The sequence below is a fragment of the Falco rusticolus genome, chromosome 1 (assembly GCF_015220075.1).
Source record: "Falco rusticolus isolate bFalRus1 chromosome 1, bFalRus1.pri, whole genome shotgun sequence".
Lineage (NCBI taxonomy): Eukaryota > Metazoa > Chordata > Aves > Falconiformes > Falconidae > Falco > Falco rusticolus.
The window spans coordinates 103449431-103464471 of NC_051187.1; the positions used below are offsets into that span (position 1 = coordinate 103449431).

The following is a 15041-nucleotide window of genomic DNA, read 5'->3' on the forward strand; positions in this document are numbered from 1 at the left end:
GGGGAGATGTAGGTTTGGTTTTTGCTGTAGCCACCGCACCAGTCATCTCTTGCATTTCACGGCTGGTTTACTCGTACGGCGAAGTGCGAGGTTTGAAGGTTCTGAGTGGAAGCGTATAGCAGAGAGGTTATTTTTCCACGGTAGGGTGCTAGGCATTTTTTGCTGATGTGAGAAATAGCAAAAATAGCGTGGGGGAATTATAGCCCTAAGAAAGAAATATGTAAATATCAGAGCATGGTAAAAAAAACCCTGCTTACCCGGGGCTTGCACTTTGATTTTATCCTGGGCTCTTCTTGTGGTCTGAGGAGTAAGCACTAAAGGGAACGAAGGGTGGTGGTTGCACAGACGCAGCTGATCAGAATCAGGGTGTGGGGAAGATTACGTGGGGAATCTAAATATGCCCTTTGTCCCAATGGCTGTTTTTAATCAATAATATTGTAAATTCAGCTTCTGGCCCGGCTGCGGGGAGCATCCGAGAAATTACGTCACCTCTTCTCACGGTCGGCTGGTCAGACGCGACTGCTGTAGTTTGAATCTTGTCACTTGTGTCGGAGCGTGACCCTCCTGAATAAATAGGGGTGTTTCTTCACCCTGTTTCTCAGACCTGCTCTGCGTTTGAGCCTGCTGCGAGGATGCGAGCGCTGGCTGGGGTGGGGACAGGAGCCCCCGCGCTCCTGGCGCTGCTGCTGCTGCTGGTGATGTCCCACTCAGCCTGTGCAGGTGAGCTTCCCAGGCTTGGCAGAGATACCCAGCCCCATGTGGTCCTCACCATGAGTGGGCATCACCTGCATCCTGTGCCAAAAGGGACAGGAGGAGACAGGGGCTCCTCCTGGCTGTGTAGCCCAGGGGTTTTCTCGTAGCCAAGGAAAAAGCAAGACCATCCTCGGTTAGGACCTGGTTCAGCTTTCAGGAGCTGTGTGAGAGCAGGGGACTGAGGTAGAGACACAGATAACAGTTTCTTACCATCGCCCCTGCGGTGTTGTCAGTGAAAGCATGGAAAGGGACAATTTATTTGGCCGTCAAAGAGGTTTGGGGTTGCTGCACCTCTGCCTAATGCTGTTTGTCTCAGTAAGTCGCTGCCTTCTGTCTTTCTCAGCCATCCTGGAGGTGAACGGAAACCTGAACTGTAGGTGTGTAAAGACAGCTTCAGGCTACATCAGCCCCAAGAGGTACGAGAGCATCGAGATAAGACCTGTGGGCAGCACCTGCAGGCGCACAGAGATCATGTAAGTGCCATGGGTGGCTTGCGGGGTGGAGAGCTGCTTTCTCCTCCAGGGCCAGCACTGCACCTTCGCTTCTGCAGCCACCCTGCTGCTCCGCTCCCTTTCTGTGGACTAAAGCTTTTGAAAAATGCCGGCAAGCTCACACGCGCTTCAGGGCTGAGAAACAGCAGGTCTCCTCTGGTGAAGGCAATGCACCTGAGCTAACCTGCCAGAGGTCCCCAGGACCTAAATGAGCCTTTCCAGCGAGGGGAAGCATGGTCCCCAGGACCAAAATGAACCCTTCCAGCAAGGGGAAAAATGATTGCCTCGTACTGGTGCTTAGCGGAGGCTGTTTGGAGGAAGCGCACCCTCGCATACCCAGGCAGGATGAGCCACAACCCATTTTTCCATCACCGATATGCAACACTCCCGAGGGCAAACAGCATCTCGGGTCAAGCCCTTCTCTCATGACTAATGCGGTGCATGAAGCAGAAGTGTAAGATTTCTTTAACTGCTCAGTATCAATACATTTGTAAATCTACAGAGACAATTGTCTTGCAACAGTCACCTCTGGGCTTCAAGCACGGTCTCCGCTCTGCATGGGAACATGTTGCATCTTGCTTTTCCCTGCCGGTCCTGCGGCTTTCCCTGTTGCTAGCAGCTTTCTGCAATCCGCTGGTGCTGTGAATGAAAACTGAGCGTTGCAAATCTGCTCTGGCTGCTCGAACCCCTGCCTTTGGAGGGGAGGGCGATGCTCATAAAGTCTCCTTGCCTTTTAGAATTAAATTACAAGCCTCCGGGAAGGTGTGCGTAGATCCTGATGCCCCTTGGGTAAAGAAACTGCTGAAGCGTATTGCTAGCACGTAAGTTGCTTTGATGAAAAAAACCCTTTGGCACAGGCGGCCCTGGACAGCATCCCGCCACCTCTGCGGTCCCGGGCAGCGCTTGCCGCACCGAGGGCTCTCGGTGGGGCTGCCGGGGGCCAAGGGACCTGCTCCTGAGGCGAGGGGGGGGGCAAAGCCTCGCTGTGCGAAGCAGCGCTGTGTCGCTCAGCATACCGATGCTGCCGTCCGTGGGTTGCGCTCTGCCCAGCTGGTGCACCGTACGGCGCCTCTGGAAACATTTTGGTCCCCCCCCCTCCCCCCAAATAATAAATTGGGGAGCGGGTGGAAGGCAAGGCAGGAGCAAGGTTTGCTCGTTGCAAGCGCAGCGCTGTGTTGATGCCCGGCAGGGAAAGCCGCCCTCCCTTGTCGTGCCCGGGTTTGTGGCGCAGCGTAGGGGTGGCTGGGAGACGTCCCCGCCAGTGATGCCTGTCCCAGGGAAACAGTGGCGACTTCCCTTGGCTGGGGCAGGAGCTTCCTCCCCCGGCACCCGCTTTTCTCTGTGTTCATGCATTTCTCCTCCTTCTGCTTTTCGCAGGAAGAAAAAATAAGTTTCCTGCTAAGGAAGTTGGTGCTTCAGAGTGCCGAGACGGGCCGGCAGGCGATGTACCGGTGCACAGACCCTCACTTTGCCCTTGCTTCCCCCTGTCCCGAAAGCCCTGTGTCCGGCCCCAGCAGTGGGGGCAGCTCGCTGCAGACCCCAGCCCCGCGGCAGGTTCGTGGGGGTGTTTCCCCTCTGCTGTCCATCCCTGGATCGGTGGGACCACGAACCCGTGATGTATTTCCTTGCCTATAGACTGCGAAGACTCCCTCTGCCAGGGGCCTCTGCAGGAAGGACGTGGTGACTCCAGGCGCAGCCCCCATCCACAGTGTGTCACTGGGATTTTTCCTACACGGTGTGGCATGTCCTGCCCAGAGAGCTCAAGACAAATAAAATCCAGGTTCTTTTCTTCTGCTCTATTTTTCCCTGGATCCCCTTGCTACAAAGAGCTTTGGCAGAGCTTTGACAGACCCTGCTGTCGTAGCCTTCCTGGAACTGAATTTGCCATTGTTTACACCCACTGCTCTCGTATTGATGCTCTTTCACAGATATGCCACAGGCATTAAAATGGGCATTTGAATATACATCAGGGGAGGTATCTCTGCTATAGGTGGGGGAAGGAGGGCAGCACCCAGGGGTGTCACGCACAACAAAACCCCCTTTTACACAGAGAAACAAGCCAGGGGCAGAGAAAGGTTTGTCCAAGGCAGCAGCAGTGGCTGGGATGGGTGTCCCAGCCCTGAACTGCCAGCAAGTGCCCGGCATCCCTGGTGCAGCTGGTGGGAAGCAAAGTTCCTTCCCAGCACAACCCACTGCCTCCCTCGGTGCTGGCTCGAGGGCACAGTGCTGCTGGCAGGGAGCCAGGCGATACAGCTGATGTGCCCCACATCCAAGCACCGGTGTCTGTGGTGGGGCTGGGGTCTGCAGGCAGCTGTGAGGCTTTTGAAAGGAGAAAAGGCCAATAAGGAATTATAGGGGATGGGTGTGAGGTCGCCCGGCAGGGTTTTGGGATAATCGGCCACAGCAGCGGAGGGGAAGAGCAAAAGCAAAGGCTACCAAAGCTAGGATGCACCTTGCAGGGGGGAAATCTGCTTCGAGAGAAATGAGTAACAGCTGATCGGGCAGAAGAAAAAAACACCCCAAAAACCCTCCCGGCTGCCTGGGCTAAGAATAAACATCAGGGGAAATAACCAATATATCTTTGCAAGACCTGGCTTCATAGGAAGGGGAAAACGGAGCGGGTTTCGGGAAGCCTGGACCCCACCAAGCCTTTTCATCAGAGTGTTGCAAACTCAGCGAGGGAGACGGGTAAAAACCACGCCAACCCCGCCGGCCCCTGGGGCCTCCCATCCACACCGCCTCACTTCTCCTATTTTCCGGCTCAAATAGGGGGATGCTGCTGGTGCCAGGGATGGGGCCAGCATGGCTGCGCGGGTGGCCCTGCTGCTGGGGGTGCTGCTGGTGACCCACCGCCCTGGGGGTGCAGGTGAGGCTCCCCGTGCCCCTGTGGCTGGAGGATGCTGGGGGGGATGTGGGTGGGTGGGTGTGAGGTTTTCGGAGGTGGCATCCCACCGCTGTCTCCAAGGTTTAAATACCACCAAGGCTCTTTTGCAAGCAAATGTGGTGACCCTGCTGGGACGTGGCAGGAGATGCATTGCCCAGAAAGGGTTTTGGGGATGGCAGTGGGTTTTTGGGTGATGGGTGAGCTGCGGCTGTATGCCCCTCCAGCTCTCCTGGAAGCCAATGGCAACCTGAGCTGCCGCTGTGCCAAGACCACCAGGACCTTCATCCCCCCATGGAAATACAGCAGCATCGAGGTCCGGCCAGTGGGGAGCAGCTGCTGGCGCCAAGAGGTGATGTAAGTGGCTCCGGGGGGGTCCAAGCTCTCTGCTCCCCTCCGTCCGTCTTGGATTAGTTCCGTTTCATGCTCTTTTTCTTTCTGAGAAGTACAAGAGGGCTTGGCTGCTCGAGCCCCCCTACTGCAGGAGAGGGAAGCTTAAATGCTGCGTGTTTTCTAGGATCAAGCTAAAAAGCCGGGAGAGGGTCTGTGTGGATCCTGACACCCCTTGGGTGAAGAAACTCCTGCAGGACCTCGCAAACCTGTAAGCCCCGCTCCACCCCCAGCAAAAGGGGCTCACGGTGGGACCAGGGACATCCCATGGGGACCGCTCTTCACACATTTCTCCCCCCGCCTTCTGCTTTTGGCAGGAGGAAGAAAGAGGCTCCCCACTGAGGAAGCTGCCACCGGCGGGATGGCCAGATGTGCCAGGCCCCAAACTGGACACCCCTCCCCCCCCGCCTCCCCTGCATCCCACTGCATCCCGCTGCATCCTTGCCCCGGTGTGGGGGGAGCATGCCACTGCGTGGTGCCCTGAGCCCCTTCTTCCTCTGCATTTTATACATTTAAGCCCTTAAAACCACAGTCTCCGCTTCCCTGTGATGATCTGCTGGATGTCCCCTGCGGGCACAACCTCAGAGGTCCCAATAAAGGCAGCAGCTCTCGGTCACTGTCACTTGTGTCCCTTCCTGCAGCATGCCAGGGCACGGGGGTGTGCAGGGGAGCTGGTCCCCGCGGGGTGGGGAGCGGAGCGGGGGGCACCGGCGCTTCTCCATGGAGAAACATGGAGCAAGCAGGAGGGGTTTGGAGGTGACCACAGCCATTTCTGCCTTTGTCGGCGGGGAGGTGGTGTGGGCCACGTGCGATGGGGGAAGCGACGGCAGGGAAGTCGAAGCATGGGGCAGCTTCTTTCTCCCCCCCCTGCCCTGGCGTTTCCCAGCCTGCAAAATCCCCGGCACGGCAGGCTATAAAGAGGGCTCCGCGGCAGCGGGGGCTGGCGGTGAGGATGGGGCTGCTGCCGGCAGCGCTGGCCCTGGCCCTGCTCATGAGCAACTTGGTGCCGGGGTGCGGTGAGTGACCTTGGGGTGTCTGTCTGTCTCCCCCTCCGAATCCCGAAGCTGGGTGCCCCCGGTGGGGCTGGCCGTGGGCTCCTCTAAGCTTTCAAACTTGTCTCTTGCCTATCTTCGGACTTGAGTTTCCTTTTTAAACCCGGTGGCTAAGCTGGAGGGGGACGCTCAGGACTGGGAGGGATTTGCCTGATGGGTTTAAGCTGCTTCTCTTCAAGACCCCCGTGAAACTCAAGCGCTTGGTGGGCGGGTGAAGGGCTTTAATTCATTAACTGTTGGTAAAGTTTGGAAAAGCTGAAGCTCCCCCCCCTCTGTATGGCTGAAAAGAAAGCTTTGAGACCATGCCAGGAGGGATGAGCGTTGCGTAGCCTCACTGTTCTTGCTGCTGCAAACCCCACTAACACCAGCCCATGGCTGCAAACGGCCCTGTGGGCACCGGGGAGGGGACAGGACGGTGACATGGGGATGGTGGGGGTCCCAGTCTGCCTCCCCACGGGGGGCTGAGACAGGGCTGTGGATTGCTTTTGGGTGCAGGTCTGTCGCTGGAAAGCCTGCTGACCAACATGCGGTGCAAGTGCATCAAATCGACCGCCCAGATCATCAACTTGGGGCTGATCCTCGCCATTGACGTTACACCGCCGGGTATTCACTGTAGGAGGAAGGAGGTCATGTAAGTGGAAAGCCTGCAAACCAGCTCCTGCAAATTGCTTGCTCATGTACCGGTGCAAAAACAGGTGGGCGCTTGCACCCTCTCCAAAGCTCCCAGATCTCATGGTGACTCTTGCAAGGCACAGGCTGGTGCACAAGTGCCCGTTTTAACAGGGGTTACCCCCAGCGTGGCTCACAGAGGTCCAAAAGTTGTGTGTGGTTGAGGTCCAAAAAATCCCACCTACCTCCCGGCAAGGGTTGCAGGGCTGTGCTCATAGTCGTTCTGGGGAGGGAGAGGGGTTTTCTCTGCAGACGGCAGCGTGGTTAGAGAAGCTTTGAGCAAGAGGTGTGTGTGGGTCTGAGGGGGTCTTGTAACCTTGCAGCCTCACTCTGAAGAAAAATAAGAAGGTGTGTGTGGCCCCAGAGGCACCCTGGATCCAGCTGCTCATCCACAAGCTAACGCAGAGGTATGCAACACCCAGCAGCCAAAAAAAACCAAGCAGCGTATCAAACGCATTGGCAAGACGGTCCCCTCTCCTCCTGACGAGTTTTATTTTCATTTCTTTCCTCCCACAAAATCTGCAGGAACACCATCAAGAAGGCCCGGCCACGGCGCAAGGCGGAGTGGTTGGCTGGGGGAGCAGAGCAGTGGTGCCAGCCCCCTCGCAGCCCCCCTGCCCCATATCTCCCTCTGTCCGGACACAGTAATAAATAACCAGCCGTGGTTATTTACTCCTATGCGGGGACAGCGGTGACACAGCCCCTCAGTGCTGAGATACGCTGGGTTTTGCGGTGTTAACGGCGACAGGAGCCTTCCTCGCTCGCCCCAAAACAAGGCTTCCCTCTCGGGCACCCGGCATCGCCCCCCGTGCAGGGCATCCTGGGCGCCGGCAATAAAAGGATGAACATGCTTCCCCCCTCGGCTGCAACAGCTCCTTCTGCACGGATTTGTGTAAAAATTGGGATTTTGGGGGTTGTGGGAGTTAGACTGGACCACGGCACTGTGAAGCCCTCGGCTGCTTTGCCACAGGGCACTTCCGAACGCGCCGCCTTTCCTCTGCCCCGCGTTGTCGTGCCTTTTTCTGACTGCTCCTGGGAGGGTGTTGGCAGGAGTTGGATGGGGTCTGACCTCAGTGCTGGCTCCCAGCTGTGCAAGCACAGGAGAAACGGGAGATACTGGGAAATTTCCCAGCGATCAGCTGAGGCTCTTTCCATGGACCCTCATTTTCCTGGGAGGGATGTACAAGTCCCGCGGGGACCCCGGCATGGCACAGGGATGTCCCCTCGGCCACATGGACCGAGCCAATGCGGGTGTGACTTGCAATCCTGTGCAGAATTATCACCATCTAAAAATCTGGCTTGGCCATGCTGGTAGGAGGTTTCTAAGGTCTGGGGAGCTGCCCAGAAGGGCAGGAATCAAATTTGCGTCACCCACCCCACCACCTTGGCTGCCAAAAGCGCATCCCAGGGCAGTGGAAAGCTGTGAAACACCCGGCCAGTCCCCGTGTCCCCCTCCTTCCCACCCTGTGCTCCTCAGGAACCATAGCGGGGGACAAGAGTGGTTGCAAAAGGGCTGTTTATTGCCTACAGAAGGAAGCAAAAGTACATAGGTGGAAAGAAACAAGCAGATACTTAGCCCTATCCATCACGTGTGAGCAGTGCCCTATCTCCATGGTGTGGGTGTGTCTGTTTAAAAAAAAAAAATAATTAAAAAGGGAAGAAAAAAGTAATAGTTCAGGGTTTTGAAGACCTCGCCTTCCTGAGCTGTTCTAAGGTTAAAGAAAGGCAAAGCTGCTCAGCTCAGTCATCGTCGTTATTTTGTCTGGGCCGGATTTCTGTAGGGGGGAAGTCTCCCTCCTGCCTGGGTTCCCACCTGGATTCCTACCCGATGGGAATTTTCTCTCTCGGTGAGTTTTTCATGCAAAGTATAATTATGGGGGGAATTGCACCGTGGCATGGCAATTTCTCTAAAAGATGAGTTCTTTCAAAGGGAGAGAAAAAAAGGATCCTTTTGTAAAGAGCAAAGGAGAGAGCTGGAAAGAAGGCTTCTTCCTATTGATTCTCGTGGGAAACACGGAATAAGCAAGTTACTCAAATTTTTTTTGCTCAGGTCTCAGGTGAAGGCTGCTGCTCTTGCAGGCATGGTGCCTAGGGCTGGTGTCAGACTTTGCTAAGCTATCTGCCCGGGAGACCTGCCCCGTCCCAGGGCTGAAGGGGAAGGCAGTCTCCCAGGGCCCCCCGGGTGGTGGTGGGCTGCAGAGCTGCCCCAGGGCAGGCGAAGCAAAACCAGGGCTGGGCGGCTGGCTGCAGCCCTGCAAGCAGCAGTTTCCCCATCCAAGAGCCCAGCACACTCACGATATAAAGCAAAGCCACCGTTTGCATAAAACAAGGTGTAAACCTCCCTACAATTTTAGTGTAAGTACTCCTGGGAGTGACACCACAGCTTCCTCCCTTTCCGCATGCGCTTCCACCTTTTGAGGGACAGGACCTTGTGGTTGCAAAGACAACACACAAGGAAGAAATTCAACCAACACACCCCCCACCCCCACCTCCCAAAATACCCACCCTGCCATGGGCTGGAGGGGCAGCCTGGGCTCCCATCACCGCTGCTCTGGTCCAGCCAGCGAGTTTATGAATTAAGGGCATATTTAGTTACAATGGTGCACACAAACACTTTTAATTGCGTGGAAAGCAAACACATGATGCGGTAAGTAAAAACGGAAAACAAAGCCAAAGTCATGTAACATGTCACTCGTAAAGAAAGCCACCATGAGGTTGTTGATTTGGCTGGGTTTTTTTGGTTGGGTTGATTGTTGTTTTTTTTTGCTTTGGAACAAAGACAAATACAGACAAATGCAAACTCAGTAAATGCCTAAACTGTAGGAACCGTTTAACAAAGAGGACAGGACCAAGTACCAGGATCGCTCTAACCTTCACCACTCAAACGGTGAGAGATTTTGCAAGCTAAACACACCATAAGATTGCAGGAGGGGAGGGAAAAAAGAGAGAGTCATATCGCTTAGCGTGCTTTGCCATCAACACTGTTTAAAACACCCTGAAGTACCAAAGAGCACTCCTCTATTGTCATGCTTATTGCCAGATAGACTCCAAGAAGATGCACTGAAGTCCGTCATCCTCAAACACAGCCAAACCAGCAAACTTTATCAGTCTTTTATTATAAAGTCAAATAGTTTTTCTTCGGATTAAGGAGTTCTTTAAAGGTATTATTCTTTAAAGGTATTATTTTTGTCCCTCTTCTGATCGCATTCCTCATCTGCTCATTTTTTTTGTCCCTGCTCTTGTTTCCTGGAGGAAAAGCAAACCCGTGGTCAGTGTCAATGCAAAGAGTGGTCACAGGAGAAAACACAGTACCACGTACAGCTGTGCCTGGATCTAGAGCCTTACAGCCTCCTTCTAAATTGGTTTTTGGTCTTACAAGTGAGTTCGTCTTGGCTGATGCTTGGCATAGAGACTTAAGACAAGACATGAATGGTTTCCACCAGGTTGTCCTGGGGTTCGTGTCACCTTTGAACGCTGAAGGGCAAGAAAGGGAGGGCACGTGACTGTACTTCTGTAATCCTACAAAAACCTTGCGAGCTGCATATCGCACGGTGCTTTGCCTCACTATGAGATGGAGGAACTCAGCTAATAATAACGTCTATCAGAAAAACCTGAGCCTCTCTGCATCTGAGGCTCATTTCTTTTTTGCAGGTCTCTAACAAACCAGGTCCTCTGTCCCACTGGGTAAAACCCCTCCAAGACCAAGCTCTTCAGCTCCTTTTGGGACACACACAATTAGGCAGGCAAGGTTTTTCAATGAGCGTGCTTGGTGCCGAAACCACACCGCTTCTGAAGCCAACGTGAACTTCAGCGAGTCTTGTGTGCTGCTTTGCTGTTTGGATTGCAAAGACCGCCCAGAAGAACATCGCATCTCTGTGGTGACCAAGTAGGACAACGACCCGCTGCTCTTTGACATTGGCAGCCTGACTGATTGCAGCTGAACCACCTCCTGCTGCTGCCTCGTACCCGCGTGCCAAGGAAGGATGTGCTTCCATCACCCACCTCCCCATACAACAGGGAGAGGTCCTTCCTTAGGTTTAAATCAGGCCTTAGATCTCTGCTACCGTTACAAGAAAAAGATCTATGTGGAAGCCAAGAACAGAGAAATTGTAATTATGCACAAAGCTGAGGTCACTGGGGAGGGGGCAACGCTATCTGCAATTAAATTCCCTTTTAAACCAGTACAAGGGTGCGCATCACCTTTGTGTGGTATTTCTAATGCAGGTTATTGATTTGGAGAGGACTAAAAGACCTTTCACTCCACCCTGCTATGCCAAGCCTCATGCCAAAGGAAGGTTTTGATGCTAGATGCTGAAAATGCATTGTGAAAACGAAGGAACTGCTGCTGTGTTGCTGGATTTAAATCTGGTCTTCAGAGAGTGAGGACCAGCAGGGCCTTTCTGGCTCCTGCTCCCTGCTAAGGTGGTGTGAATAGTGCACTCCTGCCCTGGGGAATCTTTCAAGTGTTTTCCCCACCCATCTCCTAAATTAACAGAGAAACTGAATTTCAACAAGCCTTTTCGGCTTCCCCCTCACTGCCTGATCAAAACCAACCCCAGAGAAAAAAGTGCTATGAACATTTGAGGTCTCAAATTCTTGCTCCTGATTTGGACCCAACGTCTCACAATCCAGGTGTGGAAAGCCAGTCTCCAGAAGTGCAATAATTCAGGATTAAGTGGGAGCTGTGGATGCTCAGCACCTTTGTAAAGTGGGCCTCAGGAGCTCAAGAGTGGGAACATGGATTTAGGAGGCTCCACAGCAAAGCCAGCAAGGTGGGAGACCAGCAGCCACCTGCAGCGTTACCCAAATGCTGAAGGTCATGGTACGGTTTTGAAAGCTGCGTTAGGTCAGTGGCAAGTGATTCTGAAAAGATTAAGAGTCAAAGATTTTGGCTTTCTATTCTATAAAACACAGAACAGCGAGGACTTGGAACTAACGAGACCTTTCCTGAATGTTTCTGCAGACTAAACAGGAGCAGCTTCTAACAGACAGAGAAAGCTTACCAAAAAAATGAAATATTTTCTCAACGAATGCTAGAGAGGGACGACAAAAGCTTTTAATGAGGCAAATGGGAAGGAAAGCTGGTCTCAGACCCCATTGTGCCATACCTGACTTCAGCGTGTGGTATGCAAATGTTCACGCTCCTTACACCGAAATAAGGAAACAAAAATATTCAGCTACATTGTACAAAATTCTCTTTTTTTTATATATATATATACACACACAAAACCCCGTATCTAACAGATTTACCATACTGAATTTTAAAAAGTTGCTTGTAGAAGGGTGTTGGATTTTTTTTTCTCTGCTTGCTTTAGGCAGTGCTGTTGCTTAGAAGTTGACACCAGGCACCATATTTTTTGAAAGCAAACCAGGGCAGCAAGGAGCAGTAAAGGGCTGAGAGCATTTTTTCCCAGGTGTTGGCTGCAAGGGCACCATGACGTGCTGGGAACTGAGGGTCAGCGATGGAGAGAGCTGATGGTTTCCCACCCATCTCTGCTTAGGATTAGGGATATTTTGGTTCATATTCCTCCCTCTCCCCTGGGAAACACCCTACCGTCAGCTTCCACTCAAGTCAAAAGAAAATTAGCGTTGCCATCTGGACGATGTGTACGTTTACAGAAAGGGATCTCATCCTGCGCATGAGGCCGGTGGCTGCCTGCTCCCCGCTCCCTCTCTTCCCAGAACAGAAATTCGCTACAGAGAGCAGTGTTGCTGCTCAGCTGGAAAAAAAGCGCAATCCCCTTACTGCTCCTGCTGGGAAGGGAAAAAACAGAAGGAAAACAGGGAGGGAGCCAGACACATGAAAGGCAGGTAAATGTGTCCCCAGTTATGTGCATCGACTGAAACATAAACAAGACTCATTATTTTTTTTTTTAAATCCAGAGGTTTTGTGCAACGTCTGTTAAAATAACATGTTTTTTTTTTAAAAAAAAAATTTGCACAGCGTAATGGACGTTCAGAAGTGCATTTTGCAGCAGAGAAAATCCAATTAAACACCTTCCCGCAACAGAACACTTCAATCGGTTAGAAACCAAAGGGAAGTCAAACGTAAGCAGTTTACAATGTTTGCTAGGGTTCGTTTTGTTTTTCCATCCCCATTCTCTCCCACCCCGATATTACAAAACATTGTTGTTGGTTTTTATTTTTATTAATAAATGGGCTCCTCTGCAGTTCATATACAATCATAGGTGAATTTTAAATTCCATTTTATACAAACATCTCAAAAAATATTGGGAGTGAAGTATGGTAGGAAATACTGCTCACGTTGCTAGTTAACATGCGTGTAGGAAAAGGAGGAGAAGGGTTTGTTAGTGCACACGCCCAGAGCAGAGCACCCCCCCCTCCAAAAAAGATACAGTAGCTGATTACAGAAAGGTAATGTCCACAAAATTAAGTTTTTCATGCTATTCTACTTTCCAGTACTATACTCTCAAATCGCTTTCGCAATTTATCTGCAACGGCTAGGTGGCAAATGCTGAGGTATATTAAAAAAGAGATACCTGCACCTAGAGGAATATCTGTCTTTAGAAAGGGTTTTGTTTTGGGTTTTTTTTGGTGCTGCACAAAACAATTTCTGTACAGGAATTTCACCCAGCTGTGATCGCTTCCAATTTATAGTAGACAATAGATGACGCCTCCGTTTTTTAGGCACTTCTTTTAAAAGGGAGTTCTTGTTTTGTTGAACCCATTTCTGCGTTCTGTCCCGCACCACCCCCTCCCCGGCCCCCAACAAGAGTCAGGGAATGGTTTCTACTCTAGGTCCAATTAATTTTTTATTTCCCCCTGTGGATAATTTCCTATGTATAAAACGACAAAGGAAATGTTTAATTAAAGAGTAGAGGAACAGCCTGACTTAGCAGTTTTGCAAGACAGAAGATGGCTCCTTAGTATTTAAAACTAATTTCACAATTTAAATTTGACTTTTTAAAGTATACGAATGAGACATAAATATAGGCTATCAATCTGTTTAAAAATTTCATTCACATAATGGAAAATTTTTTCATTTATTAAAAATATCACATTTTGAGACTAGAAACAGTAAAGTGCATGAAAAGTTTAAAATATAAATTCAAGAAAATCTTATAGCAGCAAAAAAGCAGAATAAAGAAAAACTTAAAAACACAGACACAACCTTTTCCTATCACTGTGCCATATTTTTTTTTTTAACATTAAGCAGCCAAACAATTTTTTTCAGAAAATTGCATTACGTTTAAAGCCTCTCGAGGCACAACGTTTTGAACTGGCCACCTAGAGCATAAAAAGGAAAAAAAAAGGTGGAGGGGATTTCCAACACATCCAAAGAGCATTAACAGTTGGGAATGAACCAGCAGCTTTTTAATTCAACCCTGACCGACAACAGAAAAGAAAGATTATTAAAAAAGTGTGATGGCTATTTGGCAACTAGGGTCAGGAAAAATAATCCAAGGAATGACTAAGGCTGCCACTTGCTCCCCCAGTGAAAAAAGCATGCCGACAGCTCCTCTGCGCGCCCTTGGAGGCAGAAGTAAGGTCATTTCCAGCAGCTTTTTCCTGTACCCTACGCTTAAGCAGTTAATCCCAAGTTTCCCATCTTTGCAACTGAACTTTGGAAAGAGGAACCTAGGACGGATTTGCAACTTTTTTATTCACCCAGAACCCAAACACTTGCAACGGCTCGCTCGCTTCAAGTGCAATTTCTTACCATTTCTAAGCCCCGCTCCCAAACTGTGCTGCTGAGCAGCATGTCGCCCGGGCTTGCCGAAGCAGAGGCAGCTCTGTTTCACAGAGCTCCTTTGGATCCCTGCGCATCTTGCCCAGAAAGGACCCAGTTCTTCAGAGCTCTGAAAAAAGTCACCATGGCGTCTGGCAAGCAAGCAATCTACACACAGCATTAAACGCTCGCTTGCAAATTCTCGTGAGACATAGCTTTGCTGGAAATTTCGTCGTAAATGAGATTACATCAGGAGAATTTAGACCTCAGCTTTTATCACAGATACTAAGCTATCTTTGGTTTTCCAATATTAGTTAGACGAGGGGCAGGGCCACACTGCTAGTCATTTATAGTCAGGTATTAAGTGCTTTGCTAACGTGCAAAATTTATTTCGGATGCAGAGTTCAGTCTCCGTTTTGGATTCAAACAAATATTTCTAATATTCTTCCTACAAACCAAGCATTTCTATTTTTGTTTTCCTTTCTCCTAAAAGGTTGGTTCATTTTGCCACATTCTGGAAAAACAAGCATTATCTTGAAATATGTTAGTACGAAGGTTTATAATCTCATTTGTCCATTTGTAAGTGCAGCTTCCTACCGAAAAGAAAAAGCTTGCCAGTTGGTTTTTTTTTTAAATTTAAATTAAAAACCTGGAAAGGGAGTAATACTTTGGTTCCAGCCCTAGTGCCAAATGATACCAATATGCACCAAAATGTGCAAAATCTCATATCAAACACATAAGGAAAGGAGCTTGAAGAAGCAGCTTAAGGTTGGCCATACTTCACTCCTATATACTTTGATTTACAACTGTACAGGTCCATAACAACAGGTCCTTGCCCGCAGAGGGGCAGGGCTCCACTACCTCCTGTTCGGCAAGTGCACACCGTTGACAAGAGGCAGGAGCGGAGGATGGAGTTCGAGTTGTGTTAACAGTGAGAAGTGGTCTGAAGGGATGTGAGGGTGTGGACACCCAGTGATGTTGTTGTCAACCAGCCACTGAGGGTCCAAAGGCCCCAGGACACCAAGCACGTTCATGTGAGTGTTGGAATAGAAAATGTAGTCAATCACACCCTAGGGAGAAAGAGAAACACGACAGTGAGAACAGACCTCGCTCCT

General features: G+C 50.8%; 4 protein-coding genes across 7 annotated transcripts in view; 3 read left to right on the top strand and 1 right to left on the bottom strand.

Moving 5' to 3' along the window:
- The first annotated feature begins 632 nt into the window (after nt 1–632).
- Nucleotides 633–2069, top strand: LOC119153110 (C-X-C motif chemokine 2-like). Its single transcript, XM_037399052.1, has 3 exons — nt 633–720; nt 1097–1226; nt 1982–2069. Exons 1-3 carry the CDS (start codon nt 633–635, stop codon nt 2067–2069), a joined length of 306 nt encoding a protein of 101 aa, XP_037254949.1.
- Nucleotides 2070–4046: 1977 nt separating this feature from the next.
- On the top strand, nt 4047–5005 carry LOC119142280 (C-X-C motif chemokine 13-like). The gene is made up of 4 exons (XM_037375049.1): nt 4047–4110; nt 4353–4482; nt 4643–4726; nt 4833–5005. The coding sequence occupies exons 1-4, from the start codon at nt 4047–4049 to the stop codon at nt 4855–4857; spliced, it is 303 nt and encodes a 100-aa protein (XP_037230946.1). The 3' UTR covers nt 4858–5005.
- Nucleotides 5006–5467: 462 nt separating this feature from the next.
- Nucleotides 5468–9300, top strand: LOC119153153 (C-X-C motif chemokine 2-like). Its single transcript, XM_037399174.1, has 4 exons — nt 5468–5531; nt 6063–6198; nt 6560–6680; nt 9277–9300. The coding sequence occupies exons 1-4, from the start codon at nt 5468–5470 to the stop codon at nt 9298–9300; spliced, it is 345 nt and encodes a 114-aa protein (XP_037255071.1).
- Nucleotides 8824–15041, bottom strand: part of CNOT6L (CCR4-NOT transcription complex subunit 6 like) — a 36926-nt gene continuing 30708 nt past the window's right edge. For 2 of the 4 annotated variants that reach the window (XM_037392810.1, XM_037392826.1), the window contains exon 12: nt 14563–14996. In XM_037392810.1, coding sequence (XP_037248707.1) covers nt 14784–14996 — 213 coding nt within the window. In that variant the 3' untranslated portion in view covers nt 14563–14783. Of the gene's footprint in view, nt 14997–15041 lie in introns of all 4 variants that reach the window. The other 2 variants (XM_037392800.1, XM_037392819.1) reach the window with 2 other exon arrangements.